The sequence below is a fragment of the Arvicanthis niloticus genome, chromosome 21 (assembly GCF_011762505.2).
Source record: "Arvicanthis niloticus isolate mArvNil1 chromosome 21, mArvNil1.pat.X, whole genome shotgun sequence".
NCBI classification, from domain to species: domain Eukaryota; kingdom Metazoa; phylum Chordata; class Mammalia; order Rodentia; family Muridae; genus Arvicanthis; species Arvicanthis niloticus.
Window position 1 is genome coordinate 41,494,058 of NC_047678.1, and position 22,575 is coordinate 41,516,632.

General features: G+C 48.9%; 1 protein-coding gene across 16 annotated transcripts in view; it reads right to left on the reverse strand.

The window, feature by feature from the left end:
• The window catches only part of Ulk4 (unc-51 like kinase 4), a 290,769-nt gene extending 268,344 nt beyond the window's left edge, over positions 1-22,425 (reverse strand). For 13 of the 16 annotated variants that reach the window (XM_076917964.1, XM_076917958.1, XM_076917956.1 and 10 more), the window contains exons 1-15: positions 22,300-22,425; positions 22,023-22,166; positions 17,417-17,599; positions 14,169-14,268; positions 13,919-14,058; positions 11,089-11,251; positions 10,056-10,157; positions 9,292-9,375; positions 7,485-7,560; positions 6,217-6,309; positions 4,876-4,997; positions 4,654-4,723; positions 3,925-4,021; positions 2,840-2,944; positions 446-506 (exon numbers count right to left, since the gene is read on the reverse strand). In XM_076917964.1, coding sequence (XP_076774079.1) covers positions 446-506; positions 2,840-2,944; positions 3,925-4,021; positions 4,654-4,723; positions 4,876-4,997; positions 6,217-6,309; positions 7,485-7,560; positions 9,292-9,375; positions 10,056-10,157; positions 11,089-11,251; positions 13,919-14,058; positions 14,169-14,268; positions 17,417-17,554 — 1,351 coding nt within the window. In that variant the 5' untranslated portion in view covers positions 17,555-17,599; positions 22,023-22,166; positions 22,300-22,425. The remainder of the gene's footprint in view (positions 1-445; positions 507-2,839; positions 2,945-3,924; positions 4,022-4,653; positions 4,724-4,875; positions 4,998-6,216; positions 6,310-7,484; positions 7,561-9,291; positions 9,376-10,055; positions 10,158-11,088; positions 11,252-13,918; positions 14,059-14,168; positions 14,269-17,416; positions 17,600-22,022; positions 22,167-22,299) is intronic. The other 3 variants (XM_076917962.1, XM_034484051.2, XM_076917954.1) reach the window with 1 other exon arrangement.
• Positions 22,426-22,575: the final 150 nt, after the last annotated feature.

Below are 22,575 nucleotides of genomic sequence, written 5' to 3' on the forward strand. Positions count from 1 at the left end.
TCTTGAACTCAGAAATCCGCCTGCCTCTGCCTCCCAAGTTCTGGGACTAAAGGCGTGCGCTATCACTGCCCGGCTGTGCTGGTCCTGCTAACACACTCCCAAATCTTTGGACCGTTGGCACTCAGCAGCAACATGCAAGACAGATATCTCATTGGCTTTACCAGGGAAGAGCAGAGACTCTCCATCCAGTCAGCAAGAAAACGAGCCCAGCACTCCGAAAGCTTTCCCCATCCATAAAAGGACGTCAGCCCAGAGGAAGATCAACAGCTGACAAGGACAGACCCATCTGCATTTGACTCCTGGTGTGCAGGATGTGGCCCAAAAGCATTGACAAGAAAACAGGTCATTAGCTCTTTCTCTCACAAACACTCCATTTGCAAGTAAAGAAGCATCGTATGTGCATCTGTGTATAAAGGCTGGCGTGCTCAGCGAGCCTGGGACTCACCAGAGTATGCCGGCAGGTGCAAGATTTTTGGATCAAATTTGATTGCAGGTTGTTTCATTATCTGCGGTAGAAAAAAACGCTTTTGAGAAACCTGTTAAACTCAATACCTGTCCCTGTACCCACACACAGATCAACAAAGCCAGAAAAGAACGACCTGACACTTAACTGTCATCAAAAGGATTCAGGCTGGGTGTGGGGCACACCCTGTGGCCCCCGCCCTGGGAGGTACAGGCAGGAGTGCCAAGGGTTCACCTAGGCTACAGAGCGAGACCCTATCTCAAAGCACCAGCAAACGAAAACAATTCAATGGTACCACGTGAGATTACAAGATGTAAATATAGATTGTTTTCTTTTAAAACCCATTTCCACCAATATCTTCAGTAAGACTGAGCCTCACAGAGTGTTCAGGTCCTGCCTCAGTGAGCCGATGAGCTAAGGAGGAGCGAAGTCATTACACACGTGAACCTACTGTCACACGCTGATATGTGATTGGGAAAACAAGGCAAACATCTGTTAAATGATAAAACCTTTAGTATTTAACAATTAGAAACAGGCAGGACAACATTAGACAGATACTTCACAGGGAGAAACTTCTTAAAACTAATAAAGAAGCAAGTTGTTAGACTGATGTGGCGTGGCGTGGCGTGGCGTGGCCAGAGTCAGTGGGGGTGGAAGGCAGGCTGAGGTCTTGATGTGGTGTGGGCAGTGAAGAGGAACGGGTAGGCCTTGATGGCTGTCTCTGAGAAGGGAAGAGCCGTTCCAGAGGACACTAACACATACACACTTTATCACTCACTTTGGCTGGTCTAGGAGGGTAGACCATGGGCCTCTCACCTCAGGAGCTGATCAACCACCCGTGCCTAATGTCTGCAGAACTGTGTACTGCTGTCTTTAGCCCTTACAGACAGACAGCATTCTCAACAAAAGATGACAAAACGATTCTTACTCGAATCTGATGCTCTAAATCACGCTATTCCAGCCACGATAAATGCTTGCATAAATCTTAACCAAAGACACGCCACAAAATACCTGACCATCACTCACTCAGCAAAGGGCTACAGTCATGAAGTGCCACGGCCCATGACAGGGACAGACTACAGTAGAAGGATGGAGGGGGCTCAAGTGTGATGTGAGCCTGGAGCAGACAAAAGACATCAAAGGGTCAATGGGTGGAATTAGTGGAGACTGGGGTCATTAAGTCCTGGGCCTGCCAACCCGAGCCTATGGCGACCCACATCAGGCCAGGCAGAGCAAAGACAAGCAAGGTCTTCTCTGACCACGAACTTTTTCCCTGAATCTAAAACTTGTTTTTAAAATTCAGCTTATAATTGTTTGATAAAAAGAGTTTAAGAAACAAAATTTCTGCTTGCTAAAGTTTCCTGGAAACCTGAAGTAAGGAAATAAAGAAAGAGACTCCAGCCAATGGAATCACAGGCTGCTCTACAAAACCCAATGGGACAACACCGCATTCCCCGTGAAGCCGAGCAGAACCCAGTCTCTCTGCCAGACTCTGACTCATGGAAAGACTCGGCCCTTCATGGGAGACGGTCATGTAAGACAAAGCTATCTGTCTAGGAGACCAACACGTTCCCAGATGAGAGCGGGGCAAAATGCCACAGACAGATGTGGAAAAGATTTTCAAAAAAAAAAAAAAATTGGACAAAAAAAATGAGATGGGGGGGGTGGAACTGGAGAGATGGCTCATCAGAAGAGCACTGACTGCTCTTCCAGAGGTCCTGAGTTCAATTCACAGCAACCACATGGTGGCTCACAACCATCTGTAATGGGATCTGATGCCCTCTTCTGGTGTGTCTGAAGACAGTGACAGTGTGCTCATATACATCAAATAAATAAATAAGTCTTTAAAAAAAAAAGAAGAATGAAAGAAAAAAAGAAAAGAAATTAAACATGGAGCAGAGGCAGAAGTTAGGTATGTGGGGCTGGAAATCAGAGCAAACAGGGAGTCAGAGACACTGCTTCACAGTGAGTCCTTGTCACCCTCAGCAACACACTGCTCTTACAGAAGCAAAGAACACACCAAGAGCTGAGACCCCAGGGCCACACTGACACCCTCCCCATCAGTCTGGACACCATGCAGAGACTGGGTCTGTGTGACCGGCCTGTCCTTCCCCATCACTGAGCCCTGCTCTTTGTAAACACAGCTGGAGACAGGATGGAACTGAGAGCTGAGGTCAGTGGGCCTCCTCGGCATGCCACGAGTGTGATCAAGCAGGATGAAGTGTCCCAGCTGCAGTGACGTTCAAGTAAAGGCAGACAGAGAGCTACGGCATGTGGCAATGTGGCACACAGGACAAGCAGCCGGGGAGAGGAGAGACAGTGAGGCAGAGAATGTTCTGACCTCCCCTCCCCCACACAGTGGGTGTCCCTCTGCACCTTCGGATTGTCTATAATCGGGGTGATCACAAGATCCGAGTCCGTGTAGATCAGCTCTCTCATCTGGGACTCCAGGGCCCCCTGGCTCAGGTGTGCGCTTGTCATCTGGAACAAGAGCAGAAGTCACACTTCACATTTGTAAAGGAGTGACAGGCCAGTGGCTCTGGACGCCTGTGTCAATGAACCTCGAGTGCTGTGAAGACACGTCAGCCTGATGGGTTTGCAGATAAACTCTGAACTGTGTGTGCTGTGCCCATTTTACACATGAAAAATGTCAGAAAGCAACTGGACAGTGACACCATCAGTCCTGATGGCTGACTGGTCACACCAACAGTTCTCACTACTGGGCCAGTCAGGATCACACTGCAATCCTCCCATACTGTGAGGTAGTGACCTAGCACTGGCCGGGGTTTGACTTGGTTTTGTTTCTTAAGATGACCCATGCCCCATCTTTCATCCAAAAACCACACAACTACCTGTCTTCCTGAATACCCACAAAATTAAATTCTAGGATTTTAAAAGTTCTGGCTGGCATGCTGCCTTGCTTCTAAAGAATGAAACACACATATACATTGCATTGTGTCAGTGGGGTTGCACACACATTATGCACACACACACACACACATACACGAACAGTAATACAATGATTAAGGACTATATATTCTGTAATTTTGTTTACAAGAAATGTGCAGAACAGGCTGTCTAGGAAGACCCATGAACTAGGAGTGGGGACCTGGAGGAGGCCAAGTGTGACAGCAAACAGTTAACAGTGTTTCTTTGTAGGATAATGAAAGCAGCTCTCTGATTGGCTAGGCTAATAGTCACAGCCTATGAATCCAGTAAAAGCCTATGAAGCATCTACTTTAATTGGTTAAATTGTATTTCCCGTCTGTTATACCTAAATATAATCACCACTGAAAGTTTACCTCGAAGCAATAACCAGGACCTTGTGCTTGCTAGGAAAACCAGCATCCATCAGAGTTCACACCACGGTCAGTGGCATCCTCACAGCAGGGTCACACACATCAACTGATAATTATCTCCACAAGTGTCTGTAATGTGTCATAAATCCCATGGCTGCTCACCTTGGATAAAGGAGAAGTCTTCTGAGGTGAACTGGGGTCCTCACCCTCTCCAGGATTTAATTCCACCATGGCGCTAGTCCTTGGAGTGGGCCGTGAACTGGAAAACACACAGCAGCTTAACATCAACAGTGGAAGAGATCTCTTTCACTCCACGTCTCCTAGCAGGGAGAATGGTTCTCAGTGTACAAGAAGCTTGAGGCCTAACGTCTTTAATGACTGTAATTTTTGCAGCGGCTTCTTTTAGAGAGTGTTGGTACAAGTCTGAGGATGTCTCTGTACATCTGGCTCTGCCCAACCCTTGGTCTCCCGGGTGTGTGGCAAATGCCTTTACCCCCTGAGCATCCCACTGGCCCTGGACCTGCTCCGCAGAGTTTCCTGGGTAACCAGGAAATGACTAGATTGTATGCTACACACAGTCTTCTCCTTTTGTAACATTTGCTACATGTTTAGTGTTTCATCAGCATCTGTTAACCATACTTAACAATGGCTTTTACAGCGATGTTTTCTGCACCAGCACACGCATCCATCCCCGTCTCCCTCCCACTGTCTCATCTTCTTCTTCCCAGCTGCCTCCCTTTCTGCGTTCATGTCTGCTTGGGGTTGAGCGCTGACTTTCCTCAAGGCCCGTGGGAGAAGCATGGACTAGTATTTTCTTTTCTAGCCAGGAACCTTAGAATATGAATATTATTATCTTCTGACTGGCTAATGGTGCAGCTAGGTTTTACATACCTGAGGAGAAATATGGATTCATTCAGCTGGCCTCCCATGATACTCTTCGGCCTCAGTTCAGTTGGGTTTTCTGTGATCAAAGAGTAATATGTTACCCAGGAGGAACAGAAACAACCATGAACAGAATGAAACATGGAGAGACATGAAAAAGAAAGCAGACATGGAGGTAGGAGGCTCCTCTAGGCAGGCGGTGGCCCACAAACTACTGAAACCAAGCTTTACCTAGCCTGAAAGACTGGCTGAGCCGATGCGCTGCCTTCTGCCCTTTGGCTTGTCCATTCTTGGGGCTCTGCAAAAGCTCTCTGGAATCATGTGGTCCAGAACATTCCGCGACATTTCTGCTGCTTAACAGGAGAGATCAACACAAACCAACCTCAGACTCCCTGGGGTTTTACAAATAACCACAAAAGGTGTCAGAGCGTAGCCGCACTGTGTCTTACTCTATGAAGTCACAGAACTGGGCAAGCACGACTTCCCACTCGGCATCTAATGAGCCTTTCTAGATGCCAGGCATCTACCTGCACCTAGATGTCTAAAATCCCTTTCTCTGACAAATGGCCAGAAGCAGACAGACAAGCAGACACCAGAGCCGGGAATACCACAAAAACCAGCAATAAGTTTCTCTCCCTGTTACTTGGCCTGGGGTCCATGAAAACTAACTGCTCTGTCGATGTCCCAAGGAACAGGAGTGAGTGGTCCCTAGGGATGAGAGGGCAGAGGCCTTCTCCAGTGAGCTCGAGCTTCTCTTGTCCCTGACCATCCTGCTGCCAGGTAACCCTGACACCACCTGAGCTTCTCCAAGACTTGGAGTCTAAGTGATGCTCACTCTGTGCTGGGTTAGAAACACCCAGAAGGGGGAAAGCGCCAGCCCAGCTCTGGAGCTCCACAGACAGGAGGACATAATGAGACCACGGCTGCAGCTCGGGCGCTCATGATCAACAAACTGACTTCTCTACACAACACACTGCATTTGGCAAGATCAAAAACAGAAGCAGGAAGTTAGCGATTACCACCACTGTGCTTAGTGTCCAAGACTGAGAGATTTTATAATAACAATAAAATGCCTGGGCAGGACACACTAGATGAGTCTGTGCTCCCATGTGACCTCCTAACTTTGGAGTTGCTTGTGCACACAGCCATGGAAAGCTGCCAGGAAAGCCAAGTTCGCATAGACCCTCTACACATAGTCTGGCAGCAACTCCATGATGACATCTCCCTTCCCATCACACGATCTTTAGGCGAGTCAGACACCAGTCCTGTGTTTCCCACACCAGTAGCCCATGTCACTTCTACCCACACTTCATGACCACACCTAAGTGAACAGGGGCCAATGTATCCTGCCTTGTGTTCAGAAGTCAGGCACACAGGTGTGCCAAGCAAGCCAGACTGTGGCTTCCACACTAGATGCTGACTGGAAGTGGGGGCAGGAAAAAAACCTGATCAGAAAATGAGCAAAATGAGAACCAAAACATCAAGACTAAACCTGTCCTGATGAGCCCCCAAGTGGCCCCCAGAGCTAGAACCACACTGGACCTGGGTGGCACAGAGGCCAGGGCACACTACCTGAATGGGGAGTCCTCGGAGACTGAGTCTGAGTCTTCTCTCCGCAGGGCGTCCTTCCAGAAGGGGTGCTGCAGAACTCCCTCCCAGGATAACCTTTAAGAAACATGGTGGCGCAGCTGGTTAAGGAGACCCTGACCGAGCCACATGCATGGCGGGAGATCCCACCACCTGTGAGCCTCAGCTTTACAGCTGATTTACATATCAACTCTTCCTGAGAAAACATCAAAAAATCAGAAGCCGGAAGAGCTACGGACTCTGACATTTCAAGGTCACAGTCCAACAAGGATAATGTCTTACAAAGGTTCACGACTGTTTTGGTTGGCTGTATGGTTCTGATGTGAGCTGTCCTCTAAGATCTGAGGGTGTGCACTCATTCCGTGCTGGTGGTTGTGGAGGGAGGTTGTGGAGCCTTTAAGTAAAAGGGGCCTGGCTGGAAGGAAGTGCATCATGGGAAGTGGGGACAGGCAAGACATTTCAGAACCTCGCTCCACTCCAGGTCTGCTCTCTGCTTCCTGACTGAGGATACAATGTGACCAGCTGCCTCCAGCTCTGGGTGCTTTGCCTAACCCACCATGAGGGCCTCTGTCCCTTTCTCAACTGTGAGCTGAAATCAGCTTCCTCCTTTACTTGCTTTGGCAGGCTTCTGTTACTATGGCAGGTAGCAGTCCACCTAGCCGAGCCCCATTACTATCTAGGTGTGCACACTGCACCAATGGGAGCTGAACCCCGTTATGTCTGGGCGTGCACACTTCATTGAAGGTAGCTGAACCTCATTACTGGGTAGGTGTGCACACTGCACCGAAGGGAGCTGTACCCCATTACTGTCTAGGCATACACATTGCACTGAAAGTAGCTGAACCCCATTACTGTCTAGGCATGCTCACAGCACTGAAAGGAACTGGGCTCAGTGAAAACACACTCCCCTCCAGCATCCAAAGGCCACAGGAAGGAGAACAAGGCCTGAGGAAGAGGAGGTGGAGGGAGAGCAAGAGAAGGAGAGGGAGAGCGAGAGCGAGAGAGCTCAAGAGCTCGAGAAAGTGAGGGATGCACAGGTGGTATTGATTGTAATCACAGTTCAGGAGGCTGAGGAGAGATTGACCTGAGCCATACAGTGAGATCCTCATCTTACAAAAAAAAAAAAAAAAAAAAAAAAAAAAAAAAGGAAGGAAGGAAAGAAGGAAGGGAGGGAGGGAGGGAGGGAGGGAAAGTCTTGAACCCACATGATAAGAAAGAGGTCCCCACCCCTCACCCTCATGACCTGTCCGTACCTTTTCTGAGGATCCTTCTGCAGCAATCCATCCAGCAAGTTAATGAAATCTGAGGATGCTTTGGGGAATGAAGAGTCTGTGAACAAAGATTTTTCCCAAATGGAGACAGGGTAAGAGGAGCCAATAAACACGGACTCTGTGTTACTGTCTGTCAGCAGCACCTAAAGCAACAGCATTTAGGCATCAGGTTGGTTTAACAGGCAGCACTGGACCCGTTAACCACGTGACAGCCTGCACTGAGCAGAACCAGTGTGCAGAACAGACACACAAATCTTTAACCAGAAGTTGCAAGTGTGCATCCGAAAGACTCGGTCTTAGCTGCCCTGAAACATTCCTTCCCTGAAATAACCTCACTGAGGGTCACCAGCCCGAGCCACTCACACCTGGTCCTCAGTGGTTAGCTGGACCCTCTTCTCTGAAGCAGTCCTAAGTTTTCTGCCTTTGCCTTATAATACACTGTAATTCTAATCCTGGCAGCCCCCCTTCCCCCACTTCTTTGGAAAGATTTCAACAGAGAACTAAAACTACTGAGCAAGGCCACATGAGAGAGCCACCCCCAGGCTTCAGACCTCATGGCACTTAGAAGGGTAGGTATGCACTGCGGCCACAGCCAGTCTGTGGCTGGAAGAAGTGGCCCGGACAACAGTGACCTAAGAAACAGCTGAGCAGCCTGTCATTAGGTATCACTGCTCAGAATGCTGGGCACCACGGTGTAAAACAATCTTTCATTCACCTGATGTAACTGTCGTCTCAGAGGTTTGTGCTTCCATCTGCTAACCTGGGCCTAGCTCTGGAAGCTTCTAGACTCTCTATAATCTTTCCTGGGCCTAGAATGTTCTTAGCTTCTGAGACTTGCTGCTGAATGAACCTAACCTTTCTAGCTCTTTCTGATCTCTGGCTGGCTGGTTCAACTCAGCTGTTCCGGCTCAAACTCCTCCCCAAGCTGACTGATTCAGTCTGGCTTCTCTCTCAGCCTCTGACGTTTTGCTCTACTTGGCCCCAAACTAACTCTGACAATCTGTTCTAATCTTCTGGCTCCTTCTCATTCTCTGGTTCATTCTGTCTTCACTTGTGTCTAGCTTGTTCTCTCTCTGCAACCTATCTCTGTACAACTCTCTCGGTAAAACTGCCCTCCCCACCCCACCCCCGGCTCTGTTCTCATGAGAGCTGGCATATTCTATTCTGTCAAATCTTTCTCTGATTCATCACTCTGTCTGCCACTCAATTAGACATCCCTTTTAAGAATGGATGCTTCCTTCTACAAACTAACTTTACCTTCATTGTTTGGGATTAAAGGTGTGTACTAAGGGCATGTGTGTATTCCAGCCAGAGGGATTAGGTGTGTTCTAAGGCTGAGTTACATCACAACTAGAAACAGATTTTTCCAGTAAACAACACAATCTCAGGGTTCACAGTGTGACTGAATATCCTGCACCACCACGGCCACAGTCTGAGGACAAGCTCTTTGCCATAAGCCACCAGTGCACAGAACAGAAGTCTTAGCATTCACCAACAGAACTGAGAAATGCTGCATCTCTTCCTACTGAGAAGCAACCCTGAAACAAACACACATGCATGCGTGTGCACACACACACACACACACACAAATCTTTACAACAGACTTCTTGTGGTAATTCATGTTTTAAATGGAAGAAGCTGTTAGGATGGCTTGGTTTTCTCTTTCAGTATTGAAAGTAGGAAGAAAAGCGTACTGATTTGGAGCTGCTGCCACACGTAGCTTTGGCAGGCTGTGAAGAGCCTGGGGTGAGGGTGGGCCTTTGAAAGCTCAGGTAGAGCACTCACCTACCTTTTGGGACTGGTGGCAATGGGTCTTCATACAGAATCTTCTCAACTAATTCTGACATCGTTTCTGAGAAGAATGGCGGTTTCCCTGAAATCACATGAACTTTCAGAATCAGTTTGTCATCCACACTAATCCCAAACTTAACTACAGGTATTTCAGGGGAATTACACTATCATAAATACAAAATTTAAACAAGTTCTAGGGAAGGGACAATTATTAACTACTACATGCCTGGCAAGTGTCCAGGCTATACGCTTCCAGCCTTCTCAAATGCAAAATTAATTTTCCAAATTAATATTCAAGTTTACACAGAGCCGGCCCCTCAGTATCTCCAAGTCATTCACCCACAGGCCGCAGAAGACCTTCTACATGTTCTCCAGTGGCCAGGTACATTTCAACACTGCAGATAGTTATGAAAACCACTACATGTCAGAATGCAGCAAGAGCATCTGGCAACCTAAAGACAAAGCTGAGTCTGGTGTACACAAAAATGTTTTAAAAGCAATTTTGTGACACCTGCTAGGTCAGGCACTTGCAAACACCAAACTCACAGTTTGCCCTTTGTTTTAGTATGGTTTGGTTTTTTTTGGTTTTTCGAGACAGGGTTTCTCTGTGTAGTCCTGGCTGTCCTGGAACTCACTCTGTAGACCAGGCTGGCCTCCAACTCAGAAATCCGCCTGCCTCTGCCTCCCAAGTGCTGGGATTAAAGGCGTGCGCCACCACTGCCCGGCATGGTTTGGTTTTATAATGAACCAAAAACCAATCACCTGAAAACATTTCATAAAGTAGACAGCCCAAAGACCAGAGGTCACTGGTAACGGAGAATTCAGTCCCCTTCACAATTTCCGGAGCCGCATAGACCAGAGAGCCTGAAAATCAAAGTCAAGAGTGTCTGGGTTAGGCGTCTGAACTATTCCCAGCACAGAAGCTACTGAGATGGAAACACAGGGGGAGATGGAGCATGTACCATAGGATAGAATGCTAGAGCCAGTGAGATGGCTCAGTAGAGCAGAGCTGCTGACCACCAAGCCTGATGGCCTGTGTTCAATCCCCTAGAACCACACAGTAAAACAGAACAGACTCCCTCGAGTTGCCCTCTGACCCACATCCATGGTGTGGGTTTGATGTCTGTGTGCATGTATAGATGCATGTGCACCAAATGCAGGTGAAAGCTAGGGGTTCACTTGACACTGGGTGACTTCACCTATTGATCTCCACCTTATTTTTTGAGTCAGGGTCCCTCACTGAACCTGGAACTCGCTAGTTTGACTAGACTGTCCACACTGCAAGCCCCAAGGATCTTCCTGTCTCCGCTCTCCTGTACCCCAGTATGTATGCATGTAGCCACACCTGGCTCTTTTTACGTGGGCTTTAGGGGATCAAACTCGGGTCCCCCCTGATCATGCACTGACTCACTGAGCCCGCCCCAGCCCTAAACACAGTAACCCGGACACCGCTGGCAGCACCTCACTGTCAAGCCCACCTGTCAAAAACACACCCTGAGAGATCTGCCTGGACTGCAAAGATTAGCCGCACCACAGGGCTGAGGACACTGGAGAACCACTGGTGTGTGCCAGGCCCGTTCTGAGAGCCGAGTGAGCCAACCCTGCTCTGGCTGGTGATGAAAAATGCCCACATTGTCCGAGCCCTCTTGTGCTGTCGCACCCTCAGAGCTACAGACGCACTTCAAGCCCAGGATTCGGCAATGTATGTACAGGACCCTCTGTCACGTTTCTCCACATATATGTGAGCAGTAAAGCAGAAGCCCATGCCATCTCCTCAGCAAGGGCTCCGGCGTACCTCTGACACGGGTCTTCATGTTTTTCTTCAGCATGTTCTCTCCGCTGTCACCACTTCCTTCTTCTGCTGCCACCAAAGCGAAGAACTCCTCCAGACTCTCCCCTTCCACCTTTGCCAGGCAGAAATTGCTGAACTTCAGTGTTCCGGGCCCTTCCAAGAGTATCTGCAAAGGTGGAGAGAGCATCAGAGGCTTCAGAGCGCAATTCAGATCTCACAGGGACCCCCGGAAACAGTGCCCAGGGCTTTGTGGCCTCCCTGCCCTGTTACCACTCAGAAAAATGTAACATTGAACTTTTAAAAGGAAGCCAATGAACAACAGAAATGGTCTTGAAAGATGTGGTATAAATAAAACTGAGGGGGAGTTTCGCCCCCAAACAGCCAACATGACATTCTAGTAACAGTCAAATTAAAGCTGTCACAGTCCACACTTTCTGACACCAGAGAGCCAGCAGGGATCTTGGGCTGTGGGGAAAGATAGGAACACACAGAGATAAAGATAAAGAATAAAGATTAAAATGGCTGGTCCTCTGTATCCTCAAGCTCTAAACACAGTCTGTGGGTCGAAATTATCGGGGGAAGACTTTCTGATGTGCACAGGAGGTTGTACGAGGTCAACACACCATTCAATATGTGGGCCTGGAGTACCGTGGGCCTGGAGCACCGTGGGCCTGGAGCACCGTGGGTTCAAGGCCAATCCCCAAGAACACACAGAGGTGAGTGAGGGTTTGAAGACCTACCTGCCTGTGTGTCATTTATTCAAGAAAGGATATGTAGTGAGGGGTTTTGAACTGAGGGACCATAACTAGTGCTACACATAGACGCGGGCCCAAGTCACCTCCTACCTAGTGCCTGACCCTGGCAGCCCCTGGAGTCTTGCTTTTCATGTGTACAGCAGGAAAGGTTAAGACGCCCTCTTTCTGCTCAGTGGGGTTTCATGGAAGTCCCACAGATAAAGGGCCAGGACTGACTCAAGTCGGCCAACGTCCTGTGTGGTAATCAGAAGTTGGCTGGAGACTGATGAACCAGCCCAGGAAGCTGCATCACTTCCAGCCACATCACTGAAAATGCCTAGACAGGGGCAGTGACCTTCTGTTGAGAGCAGTTTAAAGCCGGCCTAACTCATAGACACTGTCACTCACTAAGGATGTCGGCTAACACACCACAGTGGCCTGGAAGGTCACCATCACCATCGCCTGGAGACCTGCTAGTGGTAGTCAAACACAGACTACCAACTAGGATGTCCTAACCTCACAGCTCCGAAGCTATTCAAAACAACAGCCACTGGTAACACACAGGCCACTGTTGGGGCAGTATTTCAATAAAATTTTATTGGCAGGAAAAGGAACCCTGCCTAGCTCTTTCCAGTACTAGTTTTCTTTTGTTTGTTTTTTGTTTGTTTGTTTTTCGAGACAGGGTTTCTCTGTATAGACTTGGCTGTCCTAGAACTCACTCTGTAGACCAGGCTGGCCTCGAACTCAGAAATCCACCTGCCTCTGCCTCCCAAGTGCTGGGATTAAAGGCGTGCGCCACCACTGCCCGGCTCCAATACTAGTTTTCTAAAGCAGCTTATATCACAGACCCTCCTGAAAGCACTGCAGTATGCCTCATTAAATGTCCCTTACAACGCCAAGCAAACTACAGCCTCATACCCAAAGGCCACATCCCCACCTGTTCTCAGCTGTGAAAAAGAAGGTTTTTATATTTTTAAATTGTTTTCAAGAATAAACAAAAACGGTATGTTCGGCGGGGGGTGGGGAGGAGTTATTTTAGGTTTGGGTTGTTTGAGACAGGGTCTCACTCTGTTATCCAGGTTGTTCTGGAACTCACTATGTACACCAGGCTAGCCTTGAACTTATGGCAATCCTCCTGCCTCAGCCCTCAAGTGATAGGCACAAGCCATCAGCTCTGAATGGTATTTCCTGATATGTGGAAAATCTATAAATATTCAAATTTCAAAGTCTATAGAGGACAGCCATACTTTGCATATCGTACTTAGCTGCTTTTTGCACTACAGTGACAGGTGAGCAGCTGAAGACCTGGGTTAGGTTTCTGAATGTTTCACGCAAGAGCTATTATATCGTCTGTAAGATCTCCATAGTTTTCCTTTCCGTCTTCTCTGTCTGGTTCCCATCCCTTCCTTTACAGTTTTGTCTTTACATACAGATTGTTGGCAGAGCAAACCACAAACTAGACGCTCAGCCTTCACTTGACAGCATAAAGGACACAAAAAGCTCAGACTAGTGGCGCTGCCATTGCTAAGTGTGTGGCTCCTGCAGCAGCGTGGGACGCTCTGAACACACCACGAACACCACAGATAAGGAAGCTGCAAGGGAGTCTGTGACTCAAGCCAGGTCACACATAGCTTCCAAGTCAGCCTGGAGGCAACTGGGAAGCTAAGCAGGCTCGTGACTCTTGACTACCAACACAGAGGCAGCTACCTGTGGCCAGCAGTGTAATGAAAACAAAGTGCTGTCTGTGCCATCAGGAATAGGACACAGTCGAGAATGCCACTGTCAAACCAAGGCATGGCCATGCTCCAGAACTAAGAGAGTACTATACCGTAGGCTCTTCACTTACAGCACACAAGGCAGTAAGTGAAAACAGAGACCTCTGTAGTGAGGAAGAACTCTGTCCCAAAAGCAACTTAAATCAACAGCTTACATAGATTTACATATATATGTGTGTGTGTGTGTGTGTGTGTGTGTGTGTGTATATATATATATATATATATATATATATATACACAAAAAACAAAACAAAAAAAAACAAAACTGAGAAAGCCCTTGGGGTTGAGATGTGAGGTACCAGGAAGTCAGAGCTCACAAGTTACCTTCCCAGGAGAAAGGTCACAAAAGAGGATGCCCAGTCTGTGGAGATGGTGCAGTCCTGTGACCAGGTCCACCCCAAACTCTCTCACGACATCTTCTGGGAGGTTCTCGTCCTGAGCGATCACGGTTTCTAGAGAACCACCTACGAGAATTGAGCTCGGATCAGCCACCAACCATGGAACACCACCCACCATCCACCACTGCTGCCCTCCAGCCAGCCCTATGTCTGCATGCACACGCCCACAGTCCTACCTGTGCAAAGCTCCACCACCAACCAGAGATGATTGCTGGTCTCGTACCACTCATGAAAAGTTACAATGTTCTTGTGTTTTATTTCGTGGGTGAGACGGACCTACAAAAACACACAGCATTTGCAACTGGGAAAACAGAAACCGTGGGGTTTGTTTATAGCCATCAGAAGTGCTGGTTCTCAAGGACTGTCACAGGGAAAGGTGATGATGTGCGACTTTAACAAACATTGTGAGTGTGTCAGTATGTGAGTGTGCAAGTGTGCGAGTGTGTGGGTGTGAGTGTGTAAGTGTGCAATTGCTAACAGCGGAGAAAACTACTTATGGTGAATGGCTGACAGTAACATCAAAATGGCCGCTGCTACAGAGAAGCCATCGGTGTCCTGTGGTGGTGTAATGGCGGCAAGTCCCGATATACCTCATCACAATCTGAAGATGCATTTGGTGTGTGCACATCACCCACAAACATGGCTCAGCCTCACCAGCCCTAAGCACACTCGGGCACAGGGTCTGCTTTGCAGTCACCTGTCTCATGGCTCACGTACACAAACAGGTGCTTTGTATACATGGTGGAATGAGAAAAGAACCAAACACAAAATCCAAAATGTGTGCTGGCTATCTCTCCCCTCCCACCCCCACTCCCACCCCCTCATCCCATCCCCATCCATGAATGCCCGGCCGACTGAGAGCTGTGGGTCTTGCCTCGGCCTGGCCACCCGGGGCAGACCACCCCAGGCGCACCTGCCTCATCCATCTCTATCGTCTATCCCTTTAGAGCTGCTCATGAGTCTCTGACAAAAAGCTCCTGGTGGCTGACCCAACATCCACTTCACCTACGTTCTTAGTAAGAGAAGCCGAGATGACCTCCGGCAGCCTCGTGCATAGCCAGAAAACATTTCCTCGCCTTCTGTAGATACCAGCAATGTTACTGAATGCCACTGGCAGTCATTTCCCAGGTAACTTCCAAAGGGGTTTCAATCAAGATCCCAGGTCACCAGCAGACCTCTTCCTCCCCCACGCCAAGTAAACTGCCAGGGCAGGTGAAGCTGAAGAGGCTCCAAAAGGGCCTGGAGCACAGAGCCAGGCAGTGAGGACAAGGGAGCTGACGGCAGCAGGGACCAGCTTACACTGGCTGGACCCTTACACAGGAGAAGATAAATATTCCACCTCAGGCCATGTCATTTCAAGTTTCCATCCTAACCTCAGATGCTCACGAAGCCACCACCCTCCCTCTGTCCCCTCCTCATATAGCAGAAAGTGTGAGAGACGTCTACCTTCTCCTCCCACCTTGAACACCCCAGCTCCAGTTTTTGTGTCCACTGAAGCCTCACCTTGGAGGCCACTGGTCGGTCACCTCTCCATCCCTAAGTCTCCCGCCTTTACCTCCTCAGCGGCACAGCATGGCTGACCTCTCTTTTTGCCCTGTATCTCTCTCTTTCTCTGACAGGCCCCTCCCCTCACAGCCATCAGCTCTAAGTAGCTGCTTCGGCCTCCTCATTCACTGCAGGTGCCTTGGGCCTGTCTCCCTCCTCAGTTGTATGAGTGCAAAGAGTCTCCTCCCAGCAAACATAGTTAACAACAGCAAAATGGAACCTAGAATACCAGCTCAAAAAACCCAGCAGCTATAGTCAGTGGCCCAGAGACTGGTTTCAGAGGAGTGGAAAAGCCACCGCCAGCAAGGCTAGCCCACTCCCTCTCTCCCATCTGCTGCCAGGTGCTGTCTTCTGCCCTCCCCTGCTGGCTCTCCCTCCGTCCCTCTATACGTTCTTCATGCTGTATTGAGGGAACCCAGGCCTCTTCCACCGTCCCGTACTGTGACCCAACATGAGTACTACGGTGCTTCCCAATTTACATCTCTGTCCCAAATGTACTTCTAAACCAGACTCAGACACCCAAAGCCTTCCTTACAGTCTACTGGATTTACAACGGGCTCCCTGAAACTGAAATCAGGTCTGCCCATCTCTGGACTGTCTCCCCTTTCAGTAACTGGCATCGCCATCCATCTGGCCAGATGCCCAACAAAACCACGGCTCCTCCTCCAATCCGTGTGTCCTATTAGTGTCCGAAACACCAGCACTACTTTACAGAGAGGTCCAGGCTGTCTTTATACAACACTCAAAACACAAGGCTAATCTGTACTGCGAGGAGGGAGTGTCTGCAGGTCAGGAGGGAAAGGGCCTGGAAGGCTGTAGGCAGGCTTTTAGAATACAGCCTGTGTTGCCTGAATGGACACCATCGAGCAAAACTAACCTACATCCACAACAGTCAGAGCGGTGGGCATGTGAGCAGCCCACTCTGCCACACTGGGCACAGACTCAGGAGCTGAGAGTGTAATCTGTGCTGTATTCAGGCAGCTGGCACTCTGGGAAGCCACAGCAAGTGTTCCCAAGCCCTGGTTTGTTCTGATGGTCAGGTGGTCTCATCTTCTGTCATGGTCACCTCACCCTATGTCTGCAGAAGATACACACCACAGCTGGCAGCTCCTTCTCAGCCTCCAGGCTCACACTTAACTCAGAACGATCTATGGGCAGTGAGAGTGGGTGCCTTCCTACAGAAAGAAGTGTAAATGTGGTCCTATAGCGCGATGCACACTCGGCCAGCAAGTTAGCTTAGCAGGCAAAAGTGCTCACTGCCAAGCCTGACAATGAGTTTAATCCCCAGGAGCCACAACCCAGTCATTGTTCTCGGGCCTCTGCAGGAACTGCTGCCTGTGTATGGGGGCTGCATGCTGGAGCGGTTGTGTGGAGGTCAGAAAACAGTGGTTAAGAGCTGCTCGTCTCTTTCCCCAGTGTAGGTTCCAAGGATGGAACTCAGGTTTGTCAGCCAGGGTGGCAGGTGCTTCCCCACCAAGCCATCTTGCCAACCCCCATACACCAACTCTTAAAATAAATGTCTATTGTAGATCCCCCTGCACCAAAACCACAAGAACTGACTACTGCCTAGGCAGGCTCATTACTCAAGGCTGACAGCCACGGACAGAGATGGGGACCTCGTTCCAGGGAGAAAATGTTGACTGTGGGTATGGCATGCCTAATGGCTTCTGTTACCTTGCTACCTATTTATTTGAGTACTGAGGATGGAATGCTGGGCCTTACACACACTAGGCAAGCATTCTACACCATCCTATGTAGCCCAGGCTGGCCTTGACCTTTCAGTCCTCCCCTCTGCATCCAGACTCTCACAGTTACGTTCACTTCACCTGGCATCCTGCAGCCTCCAAGAAGGTAGAACCCCCCCCCCCCCAGGACTTACCCAGTTGGTTATTTCAGGTCGTTTGCTCTTCTCAGTACAAAGGATGGCTACGAAGTTGATGGTCCCTTTCCGACGTCCCTTATATACGACAGTCCTACTTCCTCTGCCAATCTCCTCATACAAGACAAAGTTTTCCATGTCTAGGTTGGCTGTTCATATGTGGCAAAACAGTGTATCTAGTTCCTGGGAAGCAAACAGAGAAGAGGATGACAGATGCAAGCCAGGGTCACTGTGCCTTGTTTGAAAAAACAAACAAACAAACAAACAAATCAAGATGAGTTGTTGGGAGCTGACTCCTAGCAGAAAGCAGCTATCATCTTTGCAGCCATCTCAGGCCATATACCCTGACAAGAGACTTGTTTTCAACAGCCTGCAACAGCTGAGCACACCCTGATAAACATCTTGTTTATCCCACATATCTTGTTCTGCTGTTTAGTGACCCCAGCTGCATGGTGCACGTGGTAAAGTGTCTTCAGCTGTGTTCCCCTGCTTGTGCTTACAAATACCCAGGATTTCCTTGCACTAAACAAGACAAGGGACTTGACTACACACCCTGTCTTGTCTCCATTCTTCGCATCTCTTGCCTCTCCATCCCCACTCTCTCTCTCTCTTGATAGACCCTGTTGTCTGATCCCCTCGGACAAGAGCACTTAGCCCCAAGTGTGGGACAGTGTGGACAGCAACGTAGTGGCCCCCAAATGTGGGGCAGTGCGGTCCTCAATGAGTTTGTGTTTATTTTATGCATATGGGTGTTTTGCCTGCATTTATGTCAGTGCATCATGTGTATGCCTGGTGTCAACACATCAGTGAGGTCTGATGAGGGCATTGTATCCCCTCTAATTGGAGTTACAGATCACAGTGAGCCACTCTGTGGCTGCTGGAGACCAAACACAGGTCCTCTGGAAGAGCAGCCAGTGCTCTTAACCTGCTGGCCTAGAACACACTACAGCTGCCTGCTGGCCTAGAACACACCACAGCTGCCTGCTGGCCTAGAACACACCACAGCCGCCTGCTGGCCTAGAACACACCACAGCCGCCTGCCGGCCTAGAACACACCACAGTCGCCTGCCGGCCTAGAACCCACCACAGTCGCCTGCCGGCCTAGAACCCACCACAGTCACCTGCCGGCCTAGAACCCACCACAGTCACCTGCCGGCCTAGACTCACAGTGCCAGGATTTTGTTCTTCCCCATCACAGTGGAAAGAGCCTGGCCTGAGAGAGTAATCTGTGAACCCTTGACTTCATAAGAACGAGAAGGAAAGAAACAGCCTGTGCATGTGGCAATGACAGTCTAGATCAGGTCAACCGCTCCACACTGTACAGAACAATGGTTCAGACTACACCTTCCCAGAAGTGAATCCACAATTAAAAATAGAAGTTTGCTCCATTTGAGTAACACTGCCATATCCGGATGACTTGACATCTGTCCCGTGTCAGTCATGGCACACAGACTGATGGGCCATTTATTTAAGCAAATAAACTATTACCACCTGTGAACTCACTGACTTAAGTCAAGAAAGCATGGACACCAAAGCTAAGTAAAACACACACACATGCACACACACAGAGAAAGAGACAGAGACAGAGAGAAACAGATGCAGACAGATGACAGAAAAAGAGAGACAAACAGATGACAGAGACAGAGAGGAGGAGAGGGAAACAGAGAGACTGAGAGAGAGAGAGGTGGAGAGGAGAAATGGACAGACAGAGAAGAATGGAGAAAGAGGGAGAGAGAGACTACAAACAGACCAATTTTATTGATATAGACTCAAAAATTTTAAATAAAATACTTACAAACTGAATGCAGAAATACATTAAAACCATGACCAAGCTGGCTGCAATCCAGAGGTGCAAGATGTGTTGAACGTTCACAAGTCAGGCCTGAAGAGATGGCTCAGAGCTTAAAAGCACAAACAGCTCTTCCGGAGGACCTAAGTGTGGTTCCCAGCATCATACTGGGTAACTCCTGATCTTATAAGGGCATTTTCCTCTCTAATGACACTTGCTTGTGTCAGGTTGACTTGAAACTAGACAGCACACTTGTGGGTCCTTATTTTTCAACCTTTTATAAATACGGTGAAAATTTTAACCCCCGAAAAGATCAAAGACATTACTATCTGACCTGAAGCAGCAACTGCTAGGCACATTCAGGGAGAGCACTCTAAGTTAGAGGCAGAGGCAGGACTTTCTGGAAAGAACTCAATGGCTCAGGGTATAACCATGTGAACTAACAAATTATGTCAGCTGAAACCCGTCCTCACAGCAAAGGAACCAGTCAGACTGAAGATAGCTCACAGGAGGACAGTCCTTGCCATCAATCCATCTCACAGAAGATTAAAACACACACACACACACACACACACACACACACACACACACACAGAGGCACCAAGAATATAAACTACTGGCGAACAAATGAGAAAATGAAAAGAACAGATAGTTCTCAAAAGCAGAAAGACAGACAGTTTATAAATGAGTAAGAACATGTTCCCACCATCAGCCATGACAGAAATGCAAACTCAAAACACTGGGATTCATTCCAGTCTGAACAGCTGACGTCAAGGAAGCACTGGTGAGGATGTGTGCAAAGAGGGAGACTTGTACAGAGAAGGTAGTGTAAGAAACACATTCTGGCCCGACAGTGGTGGCACACACCTGTAATCCCAGCACTTGGAAGGCAGAGGCAGGCAAATCTCTGCATTCGAAGCCAGCTTGGTCTACAGAGCGAGTTCCAGCACAGCCAGGGCTACACTGAGAAATCTCATCTCAAAAAAACCAAACAGGAGATGGGGAGGGAGATGATGGGAAGGAAGAGAGGAATGGAGAGAGAGAGGAAGGGAGGGAAGGAAGGAAGGAAGGAAGGAAGGAAGGAAGGAAGGAAGGAAGGAAAGAGGGAGTAAGTTCTGGTTTATAAACTGCACCTAGAAGTGGGCAGAGTCACAGAGGCAGACAAAGGCTAGGCTCTTGTGTTTACAGTAAAGCAGTGTGGCCACCGGACACCAACATGGAGTGTTCTCAAAAATCAAACAGAACCACCTACATGTACACTCATGCTACTGCAGTGTGAACATATACACACAGGCACATAAACACACAGGCACACACATGAATATGTACAGTCATGCTACTGCAGTGTGAATGTACACATAGACATGCACACACATGCACACACATGTACATGCAGTCATGCACATGTACAGTCATGCTACTGCAGTGTGAACGTACACATGCACACACATACACATGCACACACATGCACATCCGAAGGTAGTTCAGGCAGCACACAAAGGGATACTTGGCATCTCTGTTTACTGTAGCTTTGTTCACAATAACTAAAGTGTGGAATCAGCCCAGACACCCATCTACAGTCGAATGGAGGAAGGAATTGTGCTCTACACAAACAACAGAGTGTCACTCGGCTGGCAGGAAGAGTAAAATGACATCACTTTCAGGAAGATGAATAGATTCAAAGTCCTGGTGGTGATGCCATGAGGTAAGCCAGAGTCGGGAAGACAAACAATATAACAATATTCTCTCTCTCTCTCTCTCTCTCTCTCTCTCTCTCTCTCTCTCTCTCTGGCAAAGTCAAGTGGGAACATATACAATATACAGAATAGTATATAACCCAAATTTAAACATATACCATATATGGGGCATGGGAGTAGACAGAGGATTAAGGAGAGGAAAAATCAGCCTAGAGGAGGAGAGGCAGGAACCAAGGGTCATGAGAGGCAGGAAAGATGCGACACCATGTTTCCTCTCGTGCAAAATCAAGACATAAATGTAGGTCCCCTTGAAGGCACATGACGACTGTGCGGGGATGAGAAAAAGGACAAGCAGGAGCGGGTAAGAGAAGCAGGGGAGGATAGTGAGGGGCGGGCATAAGCAAAACACAATGACAGACATATAGGAAAATGTCACAGAGAAGTCCTGATACCGTGTGACAGCTTAAAATGTCATTTTTACAAAAAAACACAGTGAGCTGAAAAGACGGTTCACCTGGTTAAGTGCTTACTCTGTAAGCCCAAGTTCAAATCTTCAACACACACATAGAAACCCAGTAAGCCCAGCTTTGAAGGGCCTACATGGGAGAACCCGGAGGGCTCACTGGCAGGCTAGTCCAGTCTCAACAACCAGCCTCTGGCGGGGGAGAGACCTTGTCTCTAGGCCAAACGCAGGCAGCGCCAGAGGAAGACACTTCACACCCTGCTCTGCCTGCACACACAGCTGAGTGCATCAGTACACTCACATGCATGTACACACACTCTCTCATATGTACAAGAAGCCTTGTCAAAACTGTATCAATGTACCGGAGAGACGACTCAGCATTAAGAATACATACTGCTCTTGTGGAGAATCTGAGTTCTGTTCCCAGCACCCACATTGGGTGGCTCACAACTACCTGTAACTCCAGCTCCAGGGAATCCAACACCATCTTCTGGCTTCCACAAATACTCAACATGTGAACACGCACATAAATGGACATTTTTTTTTTTTTAAGTAAGACTAGATAAGTTGCTGTCCTGGAGGAAGTGGCCGCGCCTCTGAATAGGATGAAGCGGGTCAGAGATGTAACCAGGGATGAAGCTGCAGCTGCCCACTCACCTGCACGATGGTTGGGGACCCGAGTTGCACGCGCTCTGCCTTGCCACGGCGAGGCCGCAGCCTGGACAGAGGAAACCGAGGCACCCGAAGACCTGGCCAACTCCCCTGGACGCCTGGGTGAGCCCTCTGCCTCACCATGGCAACCTGCGAGACGCGGGAAAAAGAGCGGGACTTTGATTGGCTGGTCGCTACGCGCGCCTCCCCCCTCCCCCCAGCAGAAACCCGGAAGTGAGCGAATTTGTGCGCCCATCCAGCGTCACTAAGGACCCCACGCTACTTCTGAAATGATGTCGTTGGCGTAAGGGGAGACTGGACGCTGGAAAGAGACAGAACTCGTGAGCATTTCCCAGATTTGCGCGGCGAGCATCCCTCAGTATTTTGACGCCGCCATCCCATCTCCATGGCAACACGCAGAGGCCAGAAAGAGACCCGGATGCTAACTGGAGGAGCGCTTCCGGCGCTATGGGCTGGCGCCAGAAGTGAGAATCCTTGGGCACACCTAAATGGCCTTGGACACTCTAAGACCAGTGCATCCTTTCTAGAAAGATGCCAG